General features: G+C 45.6%; 1 protein-coding gene across 1 annotated transcript in view; it reads right to left on the minus strand.

Moving 5' to 3' along the window:
- The window catches only part of LOC145402051 (nucleoprotein TPR-like), a gene marked incomplete at its 3' end in the record, with an annotated part of 419,889 nt that overhangs the window by 11,630 nt on the left and 389,006 nt on the right, over positions 1-19,253 (minus strand). The window contains exon 39 of the mRNA XM_080274148.1: positions 6,097-7,728. Within this exon, the coding sequence (XP_080130274.1) occupies positions 6,097-7,728 (1,632 nt within the window). The remainder of the gene's footprint in view (positions 1-6,096; positions 7,729-19,253) is intronic.

The raw sequence follows: 19,253 nt of genomic DNA on the forward strand, positions 1-19,253 counted from the left end.
ACTGACTTAACTTCTCCTGAAGACCATAGCTTTACTCTTCTCTATATTCACCTTTAGATTCCATTTCTTACACACACTTCCAAACTCAACCACCAAGCCTTGCAGCTCCCGTTTGTCTTCACTTAACATACAGTATCATCTGCAAACAACAACACAGGGAGATTACAAACACTGCCCTCTCTCACTAGGGCCACTCCAGCATCCAATGCCCTACCTTGTATCTCTTTTACAACCCCATCCACATACAGACTGAACAGCCAAGGAGACATAATACATCCTTGTTTCAATCCAACCTTCAAATAGAAAAATTCACTTGGGTCACTATCCACACATACTGCAGCCTTAGCACCATCATACATACTCTTCATGGTCTTCAACAACTTCCCATCTACTTCATATATTCTTAATACTTTCCACAATCCTTGTCTATCCCCCCATTCATAAGCTTTCTCCAGATTTAAGAAGGCAGCATACAACTTCTTTCCCTTCTCTAGCAACTTTTCCATTAAAGATCTAAGAATGAATAGCTGATCTACATAACCTCTTCCTTTCCTAAAACCTCCCTGTTCTTCTCCAACTAATTCTTCTGTTATTTCCCCTAACTCTGTCAGTAAGTACCCTACCCAATACTTTTCCAATTACACGAAGAAGGCAAATGCCCCTGTGATTACAACACACTGCTTTTTCCTCTTTTCCTTTGTACAAGGGAATAATTATACCTGACTTCCAATCCTCCGGGACTCTACCTTCCTCCCAGGCCAATCTGCACATCTTCCACATCCATTCTACTATTATCTCTCCCCCATGCTTCAGCATTTCACCACACACTCCATCAATTCCTGGGGCTACCCCCATTTTAACTTTCTTCATCGCTTCCACAACTTCTATCCTACTGATTCCTTCCTCTCTTCTCACATCCCTCCTTCTCCCAGCCATTCCCCAGCCACTTATACTCGTGTTACTTTCATTCTCTATGTTCAACAATTCCTTAAAGTGATCTTCCCATCTGCTCACTTTTTCTCCCTTCTCCACTAGTAATCTACCATTTTTTTCTTTCACTCCCCAACTAATTTCTTTGGCACCCTGTCTAACTCTTTACCTCTTTCCAGAACATTTTCTTATATTCCCCCCACTTGACACTCAAATTCCTTCCAAATTTCTCATCCACTCTCTTCTTACTCTCTCTTACTAATCTTTTCACTGCTCTCTTCCTCTCTACATATAATTCTCTCTTCCGTCTCAACATTTTTCATGCCCCTGTTTCTCATCCACTCACTATATGCTTTCTTCTTTTGTGCCACAGCCTCTCTCACTTCTTCATTCCACCATGCTGTCCCTTGCACCTCCTTTCTTCTCTTCACCCCACACACCACCTCACAAGCTGCACAGATCTCCTCTGTGAATATCTTGCACACACCTTCCATGTCCCCCATGGGCTCCAATCCACATTTACCCAAACACTCCTCCACTTCCCTCTTATATTCTGCCTTTTTTCCATCCTCTTGTAACCTTTCCACACTCCTTGTATGAACTACTTCCTCCTGTCCTTCCCTTCTTCTATTTCTCCATTTCATTTGGACTTTGATTCTGACCACCACCAAGTAGTGGTCAGAAAGTCCACTCCCCCAACTTCTATATACTTTTGCATCCATTACACACCTTCTCATCCTTTCATTCACATACACATAATCAATCAATGCCTTCCATTCATTCAGTTCCCCACCCACCCTTCTCATCACTCGCCACATATACCAGTACCTATGGATCATTTTGTGCTATCACCAAACCCCTCCTGGCACAAATGTCCACTAAAGCACTGCTATTCTCATCTATCTCTGCAGGCACACCGCACTCACCAACTACTCCATCCACTTTCACATTCCCTACTTTTCCATTCATATCATCAGTCAAAAACACTCTCTCATTCCTTTCAAACTTTTCCATGCATGCTTCCACATTAGTCCAGAACTCTTCTCTCACTCTGCTTGCACGATCTTGTGTTGGCACATACATGCACACAATCACCCGCATTTGTAGTCCAACTTTCAATCTTACCCACACAATCCTTGAGCCAACTAATCCACACTCTCTTATATTCTCCTTCCATCTGTTACTCACAACAACACACACTCCTTCTTTTGCCCTCTCATTCTCACCTACTTCCACACATATACCCCATCCATACTCCCATTCTCACCTCTCCATTTAGTTTCAGTTAATCCACATACATCCACTTTCCCACCCTCATGCACCTGGACAATCTCTCTTTCTTTCACCTCATCATTTGGTAGTTAAGATGGACATATTGTTTTATAAGTAATCTGGTTACTTGTGTGTAATACGGGTGGCAATATAACGTGCACGAGTATTGTTTATAATGTCACTACAATTACAACTTAAATTCTTCTAAATGATATTAATTGTATTCAAGTCATGAATAACTGATCTAGTAAGTGAGGTAAAACAAAGCAGGGTCAATTAACTCCTAAAAGACGGGTGTCCACATATGCGGTCACCCCTCCCTTACCCCCCAAACCTCACTCCATCCACCTCCACCCCTCTACCACCACACCCACATACCACCTGCCACCCACCTCCACCCTCACCCCCCAACCTGACCCCCACCCCCCATCACAACCCCCAAACCCCCACCACCCCTGATCTCCCCCCACTGACACTCCAATACCCTCCACAGCCACCTACCACCCCTAACCCCCACCCTCCCACCACCCCAACCCTCCCCACCCTCACCCCCATCCCCCACACTCCCCATAATTCCCAATCCTCCCAACTATTTCCCCACCACCCCCCACTCCCCCCACCATCCCCCCACCAACCACCACCCCCTACCCCCACCACCCCAACCCACCACCCTCCTCCACCCCACCCCCATACCACCCAAACCCCAACCCCCCACACACCCCAAACAACCCCACCCCTCCAACCGCTACCACCACCCCACCCTCACTCCCATCCCCCACACTCCCTACAATCCTCAATCCTCCCAACTGCTTCCCCACCATCCCCCACTCCCCCCACCATCCCCTCACCAACCACCACCCCAATCCCCCACCCCCTACCCCCACCACCCCAACCCCCTACCCTCCTCCACCCCAACCCCCACCCCCATCCCCATACCACCCAAACCCCCACCCCCACCCCCATACCACCCAAACCCCCACCCCCAAACCCACCACACCCCCAAATAACCCCACCCCTCCAACCCCAACCACCACCCCACCCTTTTGCCCCCCACCCACCTCCTGACCCCCCACTTACCACCCCCACCCATCACCCCCACATCCCCTCTCAACCCTCCCACCCCCACCTCCCCCAAGCACCCAGTCCCCATCCCCGCACCACCCCACAACCCCCACACACCTCCCCCCCCTCCCCCCCTCACAAATCCTCCACCATATCGAACACACCGATTATGCCCGTCCTGAGCGTGTCAAAACATTACGATGCCCGTCTTTCATGAGTTATCTGAAACCGCGGGGTGGGATTGGGGGTGTTGAAGAGAAACAAGGGATAATTGTAGAAGGGAGGGAAGGGAGGAGGGAGATAGAGGAAGGGAGAGGGGTGGAGAGGGAGTGTATTTGGAGCACTGTGTTAAAGATGGTTAGGAAGTGTTATATAAATGGTGATGAGTAATGTCTCCTAACCACCAGTGATGATTTACTCATGTTACTAACATATATTCAAGTATGGGTAGCACTTCATAGCGATGGAGAAAAAGAAGCTCATATAGCATTTTTATATTCTGGAAGCAATGAAGAAAGTTGAATCGGGGAAAGCCCCAGGAATTGATGAGTGTGTGGTGAAATACCGAAGCATGGGGATGAGATAGCAGAAAAATGGATGTGGAAGATGTGCAGATTGGCCTGGGAGGAAGGTAGAGTCCCGGAAGATTGGAAGTCAGGTATAATTCTTCCCTTGTACAAAGGAAAAGGGGAAAAAGAAGTGTGTGGTAATCATAGGGGCATTTGTCTTCTTAGTATAATAAGAAAAGTATATGGTAGGATACTTATTGACAGAGTTAGAGAAAGAACAGAGAAATTAGTTGGAGAAGAACAGGGAGGCTTTAGGAAGGGAAGAAGTTGTGTAGATCAGATATTCATTCTTAGATCTTTAGTGGAAAAGTTTCTAGAGAAGGGAAAGAAGTTGTATGCGGCTTTCATGGATTTGGAGAAAGCATATGATAGGGTGGATAGACAAGGATTGTGGAAAGTGTTAAGAATATAGGGAGTAGATGGGAAGTTGTTGAATGCTGTGAAGAGTATGTACGATGGTGCGAAGGCTGCAGTGCGTGTGGATGGTGAACTAAGTGAATTTTTCTCTTTGAAAGTTGGTTTGAAACAGGGATGTGTCATGTCTCCATGGTTGTTCAATCTGTACATGGATGGGGTAATAAAAGAGGTACAAGGTAGGGTAGTGGATGTTGGAGTGGCCCTGGTGAGAGAGGATAGTGTTTGGAAACTCCCTGTACTGTTGTTTGCAGATGATACTGTGTTGTTGAGTGAAGACGAAGGGGAGCTGCAAGGCTTGGTGGATGAGTCTGAGAGAGTAAGAAACGGAATCTAAAGGTGAATGTAGGGAAGAGTAAAGTGATGGTCTTTGAGAGAGGTGAAGTCAGTGAATGTACAGCGAGGTTGGATGGTGAGGAATTGGAAAATGTGAGTATGTTTAAGTACTTGGGTAGTGTGATGAGTAAGGATGGAGGTTTGGAGGGTGAAGTGCTTGAAAAGGTACAGCAGGGAAGAAAGGTTGCTGGTTCTTTGAAAGCAGTGATAAGAAACAGGGAAGTGAGCATGGAAGTGAAAAAGTTACTACATGACAGTATTGTGATACCAACTCTAATGTACGGAAGTGAAGCATGGACGTTGTTGGAAGGACACAAGTCAAGAGTGAGAGCAGTGGAAATGAGTTATTTAAGAGGAGCCTGTGGAGTCACATGGAGAGACAGGCTGACGAATGAGGATATAAAGGAGCGTTGTGGTGTGGATGTGGATGTGACAGGAAGTGTTATGAGGAACACACTGAGGTGGTTTGGCCATGTGGAGAGGATGGAGGGTGAAAGACTGACGAAGACAGCGTATGTGAGTGAGGTGGAGTGGGGAAGAGGGAGGGGGAGGCCGAGGATGAGATGGAGGGATGGGGTGGAGAGGTATATGAGAGAGGGGGGTGTGAGTTGGGAGCAGGGCAGTGAAATGACGGGGGACAGGGCGACTTGGAGGCGATTTGTTTGTGGCCACCCCAAACGGGATTGAGGCGTCTGGCAATAGATAGATAGACAGACTTTCCACACACTACCTACAGAAATACAATTTTCGGCATCAGCGATAAAACGTGGATGATGGCACAGCGTGACTAGGAAGATGAGAGATGGGTGGGGAGAGAGGTCAGGAAGGGAAGTCATTTAACTTGTGAAAGAAAACCATATACAGTACTAGCAAAACATCCACTGTCAGTTTCCAAGTTTGTTTTGTGTGTAACTGACATCGTAATTAATGTTTTCTTGCAAGGACGGCAAACGTTCAATAAGATTTCATATAATACTTGCTGGAAACATCAGTCCAGTCCAAATACTCCTGTGCATGTCTCTGTAACAAAGAATCTTCATACACCAATGTCATACATTTCACAATAATGTTATTAGCCTAACCCACCTGCTGCAAATTGATATTATCATTAGGGAACGTGTTCGTAACTTATCTCCGAACACATTTCTTTAATATTAATCATTTAAACCATATCTGTCAACTCTATCTCATACAGTGTTACCAGATCATCAGGCTCGTATCACACATGATGAGAGGGATGAAGTTCTGCTGTCGACCATACATACAGTACTGTAAATGAACAGTACAGGTAACAAATTTATTGCATTACCTAAACTGGCATACCAAACTATCGACTGTATGGACTACTGGTAGTATGTGGTGGGTTGGACATATATAATGTGATAAACACAAATTTAACTGATGGCATATGTGGTGGTGTGTCAAGGCATAGATATTACCTCAACTTACCACAGTGTGGGTGTAGGTAGCTCTGTAAAATGCATTATGCTGTACTACATTATAAAACACTTACTTGTATGTGGTGGGTTGGACACATCATGTGCAGCACCAAACACAAATCCACCTGATGGTACATGTGGTGATGTGCCTGGGTCAGGGAATGCATCACCTCGCCTGGGTACACACAATGTAGGCGTGGATGGCACTATGCTGTCATCACCGGCCTCCTCATATTGTGGTAGCTGGGTGACAGGTGGCAGAGACTGTTGGCCTGAAACAGGGCCTGTCCTGTCCTGTTGAGGAGTAGGGTGGGGCTGCACCTGACCGCCTTGGGATGTCTGGTGTGCCCCATCACCTCTGCTGGAAGACGATGGTTGGCTTGGGATGGGGGAGGGCTGGGGCTGGCTCTCGCCGGGAGTGTCATGGGTCTCCCTGCCACCTTGTGAGTCCTCACTGTCTCTGGGTACCTCTGGAGATACCTCTGTCTCTGCCTCCACCTCTGCATCTACATCAGCATCTTCCATATCCTCCTCTGCCTCCTGGCAGTGTTCATCTTCAGCCTCCATCTCCCTGTCATTGTCTTCTTGTTCCATCCCATCATCAGTGTCCTTCTTATCATCATTTTCATCATCTGACTCTAAGTCATGAATGTCATGAACATCTACATCTTGCTCCTCTTCCTCCTCATCTTCCTCTTCCTCCTCTTCCATCTCTTCATCTTCCTCTTCCTCCTCCTCCTCTTCCTCCTCCTCTTCTGGTGGGTAGCTCTCATCATCTGATTCCAAACATATGATGTCTCCATCGTCGTCACTGCGTGGGCCATGAGTGGTGAGGTGGTCTGGGTGTGATGATGATGGGCCAGGGTCCTGAGATGGGCCAGGGTCTGGATCTTGGTCTGGGTTCTTGTCAGGTTTGAGTCGCTTGGCCTGACTGGTAGGCGAGTCATGTGGCCTCTTCTGTGGTCTGCTCGTGTCCTGAGTGCTGACTGGGCTAGCCACAGCACTGGTCTTGGATGCCTGAGTGTCCACAGACATATCCTGGCCATCTGAGTAAGATGACTTGCTGACCATGGCCACTGATGTCACAGTACTGACTGAAGTGGTGCTGGATAGGGCAGAAGACTGGCTGGTGAGAGTAGAAGTGACAGAAGAGGTAGCCACTGTTGTCTGCAGTGATGTGAACTTAGCCATTGCTGCGCCGGAATGAGAGATCGCAATTGACTGGCTGGCCATGGCAGTCTTGGCCAGAGTTGACTGTGATGTACACTGAGAGACGGGCTGAGAAGGTGGCTGCTGTGATGAGGTAATGGAGGGGAGGGCAGTGGTGGTGGCAGTGGTGGTGGTGGTGACAGAGCTGGGTGTGGGTGACACAGCAGTGGAGGGTGTGGTGGCAGTGGTGGGCATGGTGGCAGGTACAGGTGTCACAGTGGCGTGAGGCAGCGTCACTGAGGACAACACTGTGCTATCACTCTGGGTGTCCTGGGATGGCACTGTGGACCCCTGACTAGCACAAGGGCTTGACCTGGGACTTTGGGGTGAGGACATGGGGCAGATGCTGGCTGTGGGGATGGGACGGAGTGGTGGCATCATCTGCGTGGCCACCTGGCACTGTGGGGACACAGACTCAGCCAAAGAGGTGTTCACTGGCTTAATGTTGGTTGTGAGGGGAAGGTCAAAACTGCTTTTATCTGAAACTATACTGGCAGCTAGCTTGACATCCTGTTGGTATAAAATATAGCAAAGTGTTACTGCATTATTATTATTATTAGTATTATTATTATCATTACTGTTGTTGTTGTTGTCACTGGCTTAAATGTTGGTTGTTGCTTTTATCTGAAACTATACTGGCAGCTAGCTTGACATCTTGTTCGTATAAAATATAACAAAGCCTATCTATCTATCTATTGCCAGACGCCTCAATCCCATTCGGGGTGGCCACAAACAAATCGCCTCCATGTCACCCTGTCCCCTGCCATTTCACTGCCCTGCTCCCAACTCACACCCCCCTCTCTCATATATTGTACCTCTCCACCCCATCCCTCCATCTCATCCTCAGCCTCCCCATCCCTCTTCCCCCTTCCACCTCACTCACATACACTCTCTTCGTCAGTCTTTCACTCTCCATCCTCTCCACATGGCCAAACCACCTCAATGTATTCCTCATAACGTTTCCTATCACATCCACATCCACACCACAACACTCCTTTATATCCTCGTTTGTCAGCCTGTCTCTCCATGTGACTCCACAGGCTCCTCTTAAATAACTCATTTCCACTGCTCTCACTCTTGACTAGTATCCTTCCAGCAATGTCCAAGCTTCACTTCCATACGTTAGAGTTGGTATCACAATACTGTCATGTAGTAACTTTTTCACTTCCATGCTCACTTCCCTGTTTCTTATCACTGCTTTCAAGGAACCAGAAACCTTTCTTCCCTGCTGTACCCTTTCAAGCACTTCACCCTCCAAACATCCATCCTTACTCATCACACTACCCAAGCACTTAAATGTCCTCACATTTTCCAATTCCTCACCATCCAACCTCGCTGTACATTCACTGACTTCACCTCTCTCAAAGACCAACACTTTACTCTTCCCTATATTCACCTTTAGATTCTGTTTCTTACACACTCTCCCAAACTCATCCACCAAGTCTTGCAGCTCCCCTTCGTCTTCACTCAACAACACGGTATCATCTGCAAACAACAGTACAGGGAGTTTCCAAACACTATCCTCTCTCACCAGGGCCACTCCAACATCAACTACCCTACCTTGTATCTCTTCTATTACCCCATCCATGTACAGATTGAACAACCATGGAGACATGACACATCCCTGTTTCAACCCAACCTTCAAAGAGAAAAATTCACTCAGTTCATCATCCACATGCAATGCAGCCTTCGCACCATCGTACATACTCTTCACAGCATTCAACAACTTCCCATCTACTCCATATATTCTTAATACTTTCCACAATCCTTGTCTATCCACCCTGTCATATGCTTTCTCCAAATCCATGAAAGCCGCATACAACTTCTTCCCTTCTCTAGAAACTTTTCCACTAAAGATCTAAGAATGAATATCTGATCTACACAACCTCTTCCCTTCCTAAAGTCTCCCTGTTCTTTCTCCAACTAATTCCTCTGTTCTTTCTCTAACTCTGTCAATAAGTATCCTACCATACAATTTTCCTATTATACTAAGAAGACAGATGCCCCTATGATTACCACACACTTCTTTTTCCCCTTTTCCTTTGTACAAGGGAATAATTATACCTGACTTCCAATCCTCTGGGACTCTACCTTCCTCCCAGGCCAATCTGCACATTTTCCACATCCATTCTACTACTATCTCTCCCCCATGCTTCAGCATTTTACCACACACTCCATCAATCCCTGGGGCTTTCCCCAATATAACTGTCTTCATTGCTTCCACAACTTCTATCCTACTGATTTCTTCCTGTCTTCTCACCTCCCTCCTTCTCCCAGCCATTCCCCAGCCACTTATACTTGCATTACTTCCATCCTCTATGTTCAACAATTCCTTAAAGTGTTCTCTCCATCTGCTCACTTTTTCTCCCTTCTCCACTAGTAATCTACCATTTTTATCTTTAACTCCCCTGCTAACTTCACTTCCACCCTGTCTTACTCTTTTCACCTCTTTCCAGAACATTTTCTTACAGTCCCTCCACTTTAAACTCAAGTTCCTTCCAAATTCCTCATCTGCTCTCTTCTTACTCTCTCTTACTAATCTTTTCACCTCTCTCTTTCTTTCTACATATAACTCTCTCTTCCGCCTCTGAACTTCTTCCACGCCCCTATTTCTCATCCATTCATTGTATGCTTTCTTCTTTTGTGCCACAGCCTGTCTCACCTCGTCATTCCACCACGCTGTTCCTTGCACACCCCTCCATCTTCTCTTCATCCCACACACCACATCACATGCTGCACATATTACTTCTGTAAATATCTTACACACACCTTCCACGTCCCCCATCTGCTCCAATTCATATTTGCCCAATCGTTCCTCCACTTCTCTCTTATACTCTGCCTTTTTCTCATCCTCTTGTAACCTTTCCACTCTCCTTACAAACACTCCTTCTTCTCATCCTTCCCTTCTTCTATTTCTCCATCCTAATTAGACCTTGATTCTGGCCACCACAAAGTAGTGGTCAGAAAGTCCACTCCCCAAACCTCTATAAGCTCTTGCATCCATTACACATTTTCACATCCTTTCATCCACACACACATAATCAGTCATTGCCTTCCTTTCATTCAGTTCACCACCCACCCTTCTCATCAAATGCCATGTATACCTGTGGATCATTTTGTGTCTGAAGAAGGTACTGGCTATCACCAACCCCCTCCCAGGACAAATGTCCACAAATGCACTGCCATTCTCATCTATCTCAGCAGGCACACCCCACTCACCAACTATTTCATCCACCTTCACATTCCCTACTTTACCATTCACATCACTGATCAAAAACACTCTCTCATTCCTTCCAAACTTTTCCATGCACACTTCCACATTTATCCAGAACTCTTCTCTCACTCTGCTTGCACGATCTTGCGTTGGCACATACACACACACAATCGCCCACAATTGTATTCCAACTTTCAATCTTACCCACACAATCCTTGACCCAACTGATCCATACTCTCTTATGCTCTTGTTCCATCTTTTATTCACAACTATACATACTCCTTCCTTTGCCCTCTCATTCTCACCTACTCTTGCACATATACCCCATCCATACTCCCATTCTCTCACACTCTCACCTCTCCATTTCATTTCAGTTATTCCGCATACATCAACTTTCGCACCCTCAAGCACCTGGACAATCTCTCTCTCTTTCACCTCATCATTCGCTCCTCTTACATTCCACGTTCCGATTACTATGTCCTTTGTCCGGTCCTTGGTCATCATCTTTTGGTCAGTCCTTGTCCGAGGCTTATTGTTTGTCTTTTTAGTTAGTTGTTTTCCCGGGAGGGGCACTAACCCTCCCCCAACCCTTTTAGTAGCCTTTTACAACAAGCAGGGATACTAGGGGGGTATTCTTGAAAAAAAAAAAAAAAACTACCCCCATGGGGTCCTACTCCCAGGGGGGGTATTATTATTTTTACTATTATTATCATTATTATTATTACTGAATTACTATTATTATAGTAATAGGTGGGGACACTCACCATCCACTCATTTCAATTAGTGCTGCTCTTGGGTGCCTGCCCTTTCCCTTCTTCCTTCTGTCTTTCCCTACTTCCTATTCTGTCTATCTTTCTTTCATTCTTTCCTCTTCCTTCTGTCTATGGTGACTCTACAGTGAGTGATAAACCAAATGGTTTCCTATACACCAGAGAACCATATACTATGCAAGGTGGTAACTATTTAACCAAAGTTTGGCACCTGGTAGTTTAGCGGGTAATTAAGGTGCTCCAATCAGACTGAGCCTGTGCAGGTTTGTATGTATGGCTGGGGTTTATTGCTCACGAAATGCCACTCAAGTATGAGCGGGGCTAGTCACTCTCATCTTAACCCGCCCCATCCCAACGTTTTCTGGGCAGTGGTACGCCCCAGTCCCGACATTTTTGGACCTTTTTTTTTTTTTTGGCTCAAACATCCGCTTTTGGTGAGAAACATCGAAAATTCATAGAGAAATCGCTCACCTGAGGTTTAAAATACTCGATCCAGGTAGGAGTGCCTCCTTACCTTACAGGGTTTTCTATCAGGCTGGCTGCAAAGAAAACGAGTTCTGTGGGAGGGTAACTATTTCACACCACTCATAAACGGTATTTATTTATTTATATGGTACGAATTTATATGTAGTATGAGAGTATATTGGTTTTCAAACGGCAATATAGGCATTATAAGCACTGTTTCACTCACTAACTCATCACCATTCCTGACCTTTTTTTGCCACATTACCTGATCATCATTTTTGACTGTTTCTTCCTCTAATGTTTGTCCTCCACATTGTCATCAATTGGGGAATCACTCTAGCCCTGAATTTCGTACCGTGGCATGACATGGCTTTACTGGCCAGGTCACTGATAACAGGTGAATTGCTGAGAAAAGGTCATGCAGGGGGGGGGGAAGAAGGTCATGCTGGGTAAGGCATTGTCCCTGCCTGGCATCTTGTAGAGGAAGGTGTCCCGTGTATACATGCCAAAAATCACTCGCGAAAATTGAAAATTGTGCAAATTAGGGACCTTGCAATGTTGCCGCGTTATTTTACGTCTCTGGGATATGAGTGCACATCATGTGAGGACGTGAATTCACGTCTCCGGGACGGGGCAGGTTAAATGCCAGGACCAACTTGCCTAGCCCCGGACTCCTATGGTCCTCATGGGGAAACACTGGATTAGATGATGAATGAATGAAAAAATTATTATCATTACTATTATATTTATCATTATTATCATTATCATTATTATTATTATTATTATTACTACTATTTGTGGTAGGTGGGGGCGCTCACCATCCACTCACTCAATGTAATGCTACTCTCGGGTGTCTGCCCTGTCCTCTCCTCCATCCTTCTTTCCTTCCATCTTCTTCTATCTTTCTTTCCTTCATTCTTTCCTGCCTACGGGTGACTTTACACTCCCTCTCCTCTCTTTCATTCCTTCATTCTTTCCTCTTCCTTCTGCCTATGGGTGACTTTACACTGAGTGACAAGCCAAATGGTTTCCTGTACACCAAGAAACTATTTACTACGTTGGGTGGTAACCATGTAACCAAATTTTGATGCCTGGTGGTTTAGTGGGTAATTATTGTGCTCCAATCGGATTGAGCCAGTGAAGGTTTATATCCAAGGGATGGTTGTGGTTTATGGCTCACATAATGCCACTCAGGGATGAGTGAGGTTGGTCACTCTCATCTTATATGTCAGGACCAACTGCCTAGCCCTGGGCTCCGACACTCCTCATGGGGCAATATAGGATTGGCTGATGAATGGATTGATCATCATCATCATCATCATCATCTGAATCTCCTTTCCCACCCTACAGCAGGGTGGGGAGTAGCAACGTCCAGACAGCCAAAGTTTGCCCAATTCAATGGGCCACGCTTTCATTCACTCATCGCTGAAGCCCTCGACAGCGTGGCTCCATCTGATCGCCCCCCAAAATTTCACCACGTTCCGTAGCTTCACATATTCCAATTACACAGAGCCAATTCAAACACTATCAGGTTAAATCATTGGTTGTGCAATTCTCTGCACAAAATTCGCCCAGCCAGCTCAATCTCTTGTCATTCCCTTAGCCACATCAACTTCCATACCTCTCTTCCTCACACATTCATCCACCATATCCTCCACCTTCTTATTGGCCTATCTCTCCTCCTCCCTCCTTCAAATTCACTCAGACATACCCTTTTCACCACTCTATTGTCATCCATTCTCTCCACATGACCATATCATCTCAGTACACTCTCTTTGATTCTGGTGCCCACAGACTTCCTAACTCCGCAACTTTCACAAATCACATTATTCCCTATCCCATCCACTTTCTGTACACTACATACCAGTCTCGTAGTCAAGACCAGGCACACTGAGACCAAGACCAAGACCAAGACCAGACCCTGCGAGATCAAGACCAAGACCAGACCCTCTGAGACCAAGACCAAGACCAGACCCTCTGAGACCAAGACCAAGACCAAGACCAGATCCTCCGAGGCAAACACCAAGACCAAAACCAAAAATTTATGTGTCTGCTGAATGAATGAAAAGTAGCTGCAGCCTGCAGGTGCTGCACTGCTGTTCAGTTTTCGCAGGCGTCTCGGCCCCTTAAGTGAGTGCACTAGTACCCCAATCACGCAGTTACAGATTATGTATCGATGCGATACTCAACACCTTTTAAACGAATTTAAGTTAATTATCGCACATGAGTTGAATGAGGTCGAGGAGTTTCTGGGAAGAGAATTACTAAGAAGAATAAAAGAGAGAAGAGGGCAATGGGGATCATTCCCGGGGCCAAAACTCAAGGGTATGGAGGGACCAGGGCCCACACAAGGACTGTGACAATTTGGCTTCTTTTTCTGGCCTGTGTCAAACGTTTTCCAGGCACTCCAGGGCGCAGTCATAGCTCTCTACGGCCCTGCACACCAATATTACATCTTTTGAAAGTTTTTGTAAGCTTTTAAACTTTTGAAAGTTCGGTTTTGAAGTTATAATGTATGGTGTTGCATACTTTGTCAGTCTCATCGTACTCATGGATAGCTATATCTTCCTCATGCGAAAGCTGGCTTTCAGAAGACTAATTTTCGCACTTCTCTCCAAGCTTTACCCGTGCCCAAACGTTCCATACAAAACATATTCATCTTCCGTTTCTTGTGAACAGTCGTCAAGGGGGACTACCTATTTTTCAGGATAATTACACAAGACACCGAAGGGGTTTCAGGATACAGAGGTGAGAAGCAACAAATTTTTATAAAAATATAATACAGTATACTGTATATTTTACTTCCTTAAGTGCTCCAAATACTTCTTACGATCGTACCCATTATTTGTTTAAGAGAACAGTTTTCACTAACTTTCCCTCTTGAAAGGGGTCCTCAATCGAGTCTGTTCAGTGCTCTTCTTGCTACTACGGATGATTTATCAGCCCCCAGGTGGCCCCCCACTTTAGTGAGGCTAGAAAAGCCACTGGGCCACATGGCCATGGCCCCCCGCTCATAGGTGAATCAGTTGTATGAAATGCGAGGTGACTGTGGAACACTAGAAAATATTCTGATTTCTTCTAAAAAGGTCACAGAAGTCACTGTAGGCCTCCGTGATAGCCATTTGGAAGCTCAGAAGGGTCATACTCATAAGGTTGGAAGCTACTGATGTCTGACTTGGCCCCCAATGCTCCAAAATCCTGGCTACGCCCCTGTAAGGGAGGAAATTGTTTTGTTTTTAAAGGCTCCAACATGCTTGCATGTGTCGGCCTTGGTCATCTAATGGCGGCTCTCCAAGCTGCACGATCCATTGCAGCCTCCCTGTTCAGTCCCTTAACCCTGAGGTCACACTTAATGACCTCGTCCCATGTCTTTCTCAGTCTACCCCTCATAACCCCACCCTCAATATTAACACTTCTCACCTTCCTCACCCAATTATCATCCCCCATCCTCTCCAGATGTCCAAACCATCTCAATCTACCTCTCCTCATCACAACACCAATACACTCCAGTCCCATCCTACCTCTCAACTCTTCCATCGTAAACCCAGCCCCTCCAGGCCTTGGATGCAGGGACGCACTGCACATCCACCTAATCATTGTCATTTCTGTACGTCTGAGCCAGCGAATATCTTCCTCCTTCACTGCCCAGGTCTCACTACCATACAGCATTACACTCCTAACACATGCTGCATACAAAGACCCCTTAGCACATAAGGAGAGTCCTCTCAGTGTCAAGAGAGGCAAGAGCTCCCTGAACTTCTTCCAAACACTTCTCACCCTAGCCCCACCTCCAGCACACAACATGTCTCCCAAATAACAAAACTCTTCCACACATGCAAGAGATTCACCAGCAAGATCAATCCTTTCACGTCTGACAATCTCCACCTGCTCACCCCGACACGCCGTACACATAAAATCAGCATTATCTCGCAGTCTACCTCTGATACCACTACATCTCTTATGCACCCATTTATCACACACACCGCACAAGATGGAATTACTTCCCACGCCCTTGTGGCAAACTGCACATGGCCACTCTCCCTTGTCTTTGACAGAAATATATTTACAAAATTTGTTATATGTGAACAACTGAACCTCTAGGTAAAATATTTCTGCTTTCATTGCTTCATTGCCATGAAGAAACAAACACAGGAAGATAGAAATTTTTGTGGTTACGTTTTCCAAGCGAACTACTGTAGCTAAACCTGCAGTGTACGTGTACGCAGGGTGCAGGGATTGCATACACCATACACATACATGAAGTACACGGAGGTGAACAGAGCTGCAAACATGCGTGCGTGCAAACGGAGATTATCACTGCGAGAACGGCCATGTCATGCATGCTCTCTCGACTCGAATGAACTTTATCAGCACTCGCAGGGCTCAGCTCATGCATCATCACCGTAGCGCTAGCCAGGCAGTATCTATAGACAGTACAATGCTGTATGGCGTGCCGTGAATTGAAACAGCCATGATTTTTCTCTGTGTATGATCATAAATTCCAACCTTGCCCACGCCGCGATGCACTCTGTAATGCTGGTCTCAACCTGGTCTCGAGCCAAAACTGCGAGACCAGAAGCTTCGAGACCAAGATCAAGACCAAGACCACATCAAGTGAGACCAAGATCGAGACCAAGACCACATCAAACTGGTCTCAAGACCAAGACCAGTCTCGAGACCTACAACACTGCAACATACTGTATATTCCTAAGCAGTCACATCTACACAAATTTTTTCGTACAATAATTAAAACATAAAATTATAGTATTCAAATAAATAATTTTAATATATGAGAGAAATAAATAAAATATAAAAATGCCTACCAGCTGCCTGTGCACTTGTGTGTGTGTGTGTGTGTGTGTGTGTGTGTGTGTGTGTGTGTGTGTGTGTGTGTGTGTGTGCACACCACACAGTTTGAATCCGACCCTCCAACCGTGCGTGACTAGTGAATCGTTATTTGTGGCTTATTTTTCTGCCTTTCAGTGATTGCTTCCCTTATTCGCCAACATGGGGCCAAAGCGTAGTGCTAGTGATGCATGTGGTAACACACCAAAACGGGCTCATACAGTGATGTCGCTGACAGAGAAAGTTAAAGTGTTAGGCAAACTTAGAGAAGGAATGTCAGCGAGTGCTGTTTGTCGTATGTTTGGGGTGAATGAGTCAACTGTTTGTACAATAAAGAAGGCAGAACGTAGCATACGGGAGGCGGTGAGGGCTAGTGCACCAGACTATGCTAAAGTGTCTCATTATAAGAGAGATAAGCGCATTATAAAGATGGAAAATGCGCTATTTTTGTGGGTGGAGAACTCTCACAAGCGTGGTATACCCCTTGACTCCAACGTAATTAAAGAGAAAGCACTTTCTCTCTACCAGACTATGTGTTAAGCTGACAGAGGTGAAGGCATTTCATCAGCTCCTGACACCCCAGTTTTCAGTGCAAGCAAAGGGTGGTTTGAAAATTTTAAGTAGAGATTTTCCCTTTGTAACCTCCACATCTTTGGAGAAAGTAGATCAGCTGATAATGAGGCAGCACGTGACTTCCCGGCTGAACTAATGATATCATTAATGAGGGAGGCTACCTGCCAGAGCAGGTCTTCAACATGGATGAAACTGCTCTCTTCTGGAAAAAGATGCCTGACAGGACCTTCCTCAGTCGTCAGGAGACCCACACCCCAGGATTCAAGGCAGCCAAAGATCAGTTTATGCTGCTGTTCTGTTGTAATGCAGCTGGCTTTATGATTAGGCCGGGCTTAATTTACAGGGCTCAGAATCCTCGTGCCCTTAAAGGAAAAGACAAGAAGCAGCTGCCTGTCTTCTGGATGGCAAACACTAAGGCATGGACCACTCAGCCTCTCCTGAAGGACTAGTACCACTCCAACTTCTTACCTGAAGTACGTAATTATCTGGGTAATAAGAAGCTTGACTTCAAGGTCCTCCTCATCCTGGATAATGCCCCTGGACATCCACCAGCCCACAAATTTGAAACTGAGGGTGTTAAGATCCTCTACCTCCCCCCTAACACATATTCATTAATTCAACCCCTGGATCAAGATGTTAATTGCGCTTTTAAGGCGTATTATACCAAAAAGTGCATGCAGCACATTGTGGCTGGGATGGAGAATGAGAATAAGTCCGTCATGTGTGGAAGGACTACAGCATCGCCGACTGCCTTCAGACGATCAAGGGGGCCTTGGACAAAATAAAACCATGCACAGTGAATGCATGTTGGAAAAAATTGTGGCCAGAATGTGTTCATGAACTTAAGGGGTTTGAACCTCTCTCAAAAAAATCCACTGCCTCCCACACTGTATCACTGGCACGACAGATTGGTGGGGAAGGATCTGACGATATGGATGAAAAGGAAGTGGAGGAAATGCTGGATAGTCACAAAGCAGAGTTAACAAACGAGGATCTGGTGGAGCTGACACAGTCTACTGAGAAGGATAAGGAGGATGAGAAGGTCGACGATGGCTCACCTGCATCTCAGTTGACGCTGGAGAACGTGGCTGAGGGTTTAAGGATGCTGAAGGCAGTAACAGAGCATTTTTACAACATAGATCCCAACATGACAAGATCCCTTAAGTGTAAAGAATAGGCTGAAAATGCTTTTGCTTGTTACATCAAATCTTCAACGACATGAAGCGAGCTGTATCTCAACCTAAAATAACAATGTTCTTCAGCCAGCGTTCATCACATACATCCCCGAATCAGTCTACAACCCCAGTCATCCAAAGTGACGAAGGTGAGGTTGAGGAAGATAAGGTCGATGACCCTTCAACTCCTCCTCCCACCACTCAGTAAATCCCTGCTCCACCACCCAATCTACCACCCACCAATGCCTGTGCTTGTCAGCTTTCAGTAAGTTTTTTATTTATATGAGTTATAAAATCCCCCTGAAAATTAGTTATTAAAGTATTAATCAATAATTATATTTATTGAATGATGGGGAATCATCCAGGGTGTGAATTGTCCTGATGGGGAATCATCCATGTTTTGGTGGCGAATTGACTTGACAGCGAATTGTCTCGGAACTGTATGTTTGGGGTGAATGAGTCAACTGTTCGTACAATAAAGAAGGCAGAACGCAGCATACAGGAGGCAGTGAGGGCTAGTGCACTAGACTGTGCTAAAGTGTCTCCACCTACGCCTTTGAATTTGTCTCGGAACTGTATGTTTTTGGGGTGAATGAGTCAACTGTTCAAACAATAAAGAAGGCAGAACGTAGCATACAGGAAGCAGTGAGGGCTAGTGCACCAGACTGTGCTAAAGTGTCTCCACCTACGTCTGTGCTTGTCAGCTTTCAGTGTTAAATTTCTTACATTTTTGTTGTTTTTCATATTTTATGCTAGATTATTAGGTGTATGTAGTGCATACACAGTATTATTCAGATGTAATACACTTAATACACATGCGTAATTACATGCACACACGGGCAGAACGTATACGCGAATTTACCACATACGCGAAGGGTCTGGGAACGTAACCCTTGCGTAAATTAAGGGATTACTGTACTCATGTTTTTACTTCTCTCATCACCCCATCCATATATATATTGAACAACCATGGGGACATC

Source organism: Coenobita brevimanus, chromosome 57, assembly GCF_032717465.1.
Source record: "Coenobita brevimanus isolate Jiangsu-jjx chromosome 57, ASM3271746v2, whole genome shotgun sequence".
Classification (NCBI taxonomy): domain Eukaryota; kingdom Metazoa; phylum Arthropoda; class Malacostraca; order Decapoda; family Coenobitidae; genus Coenobita; species Coenobita brevimanus.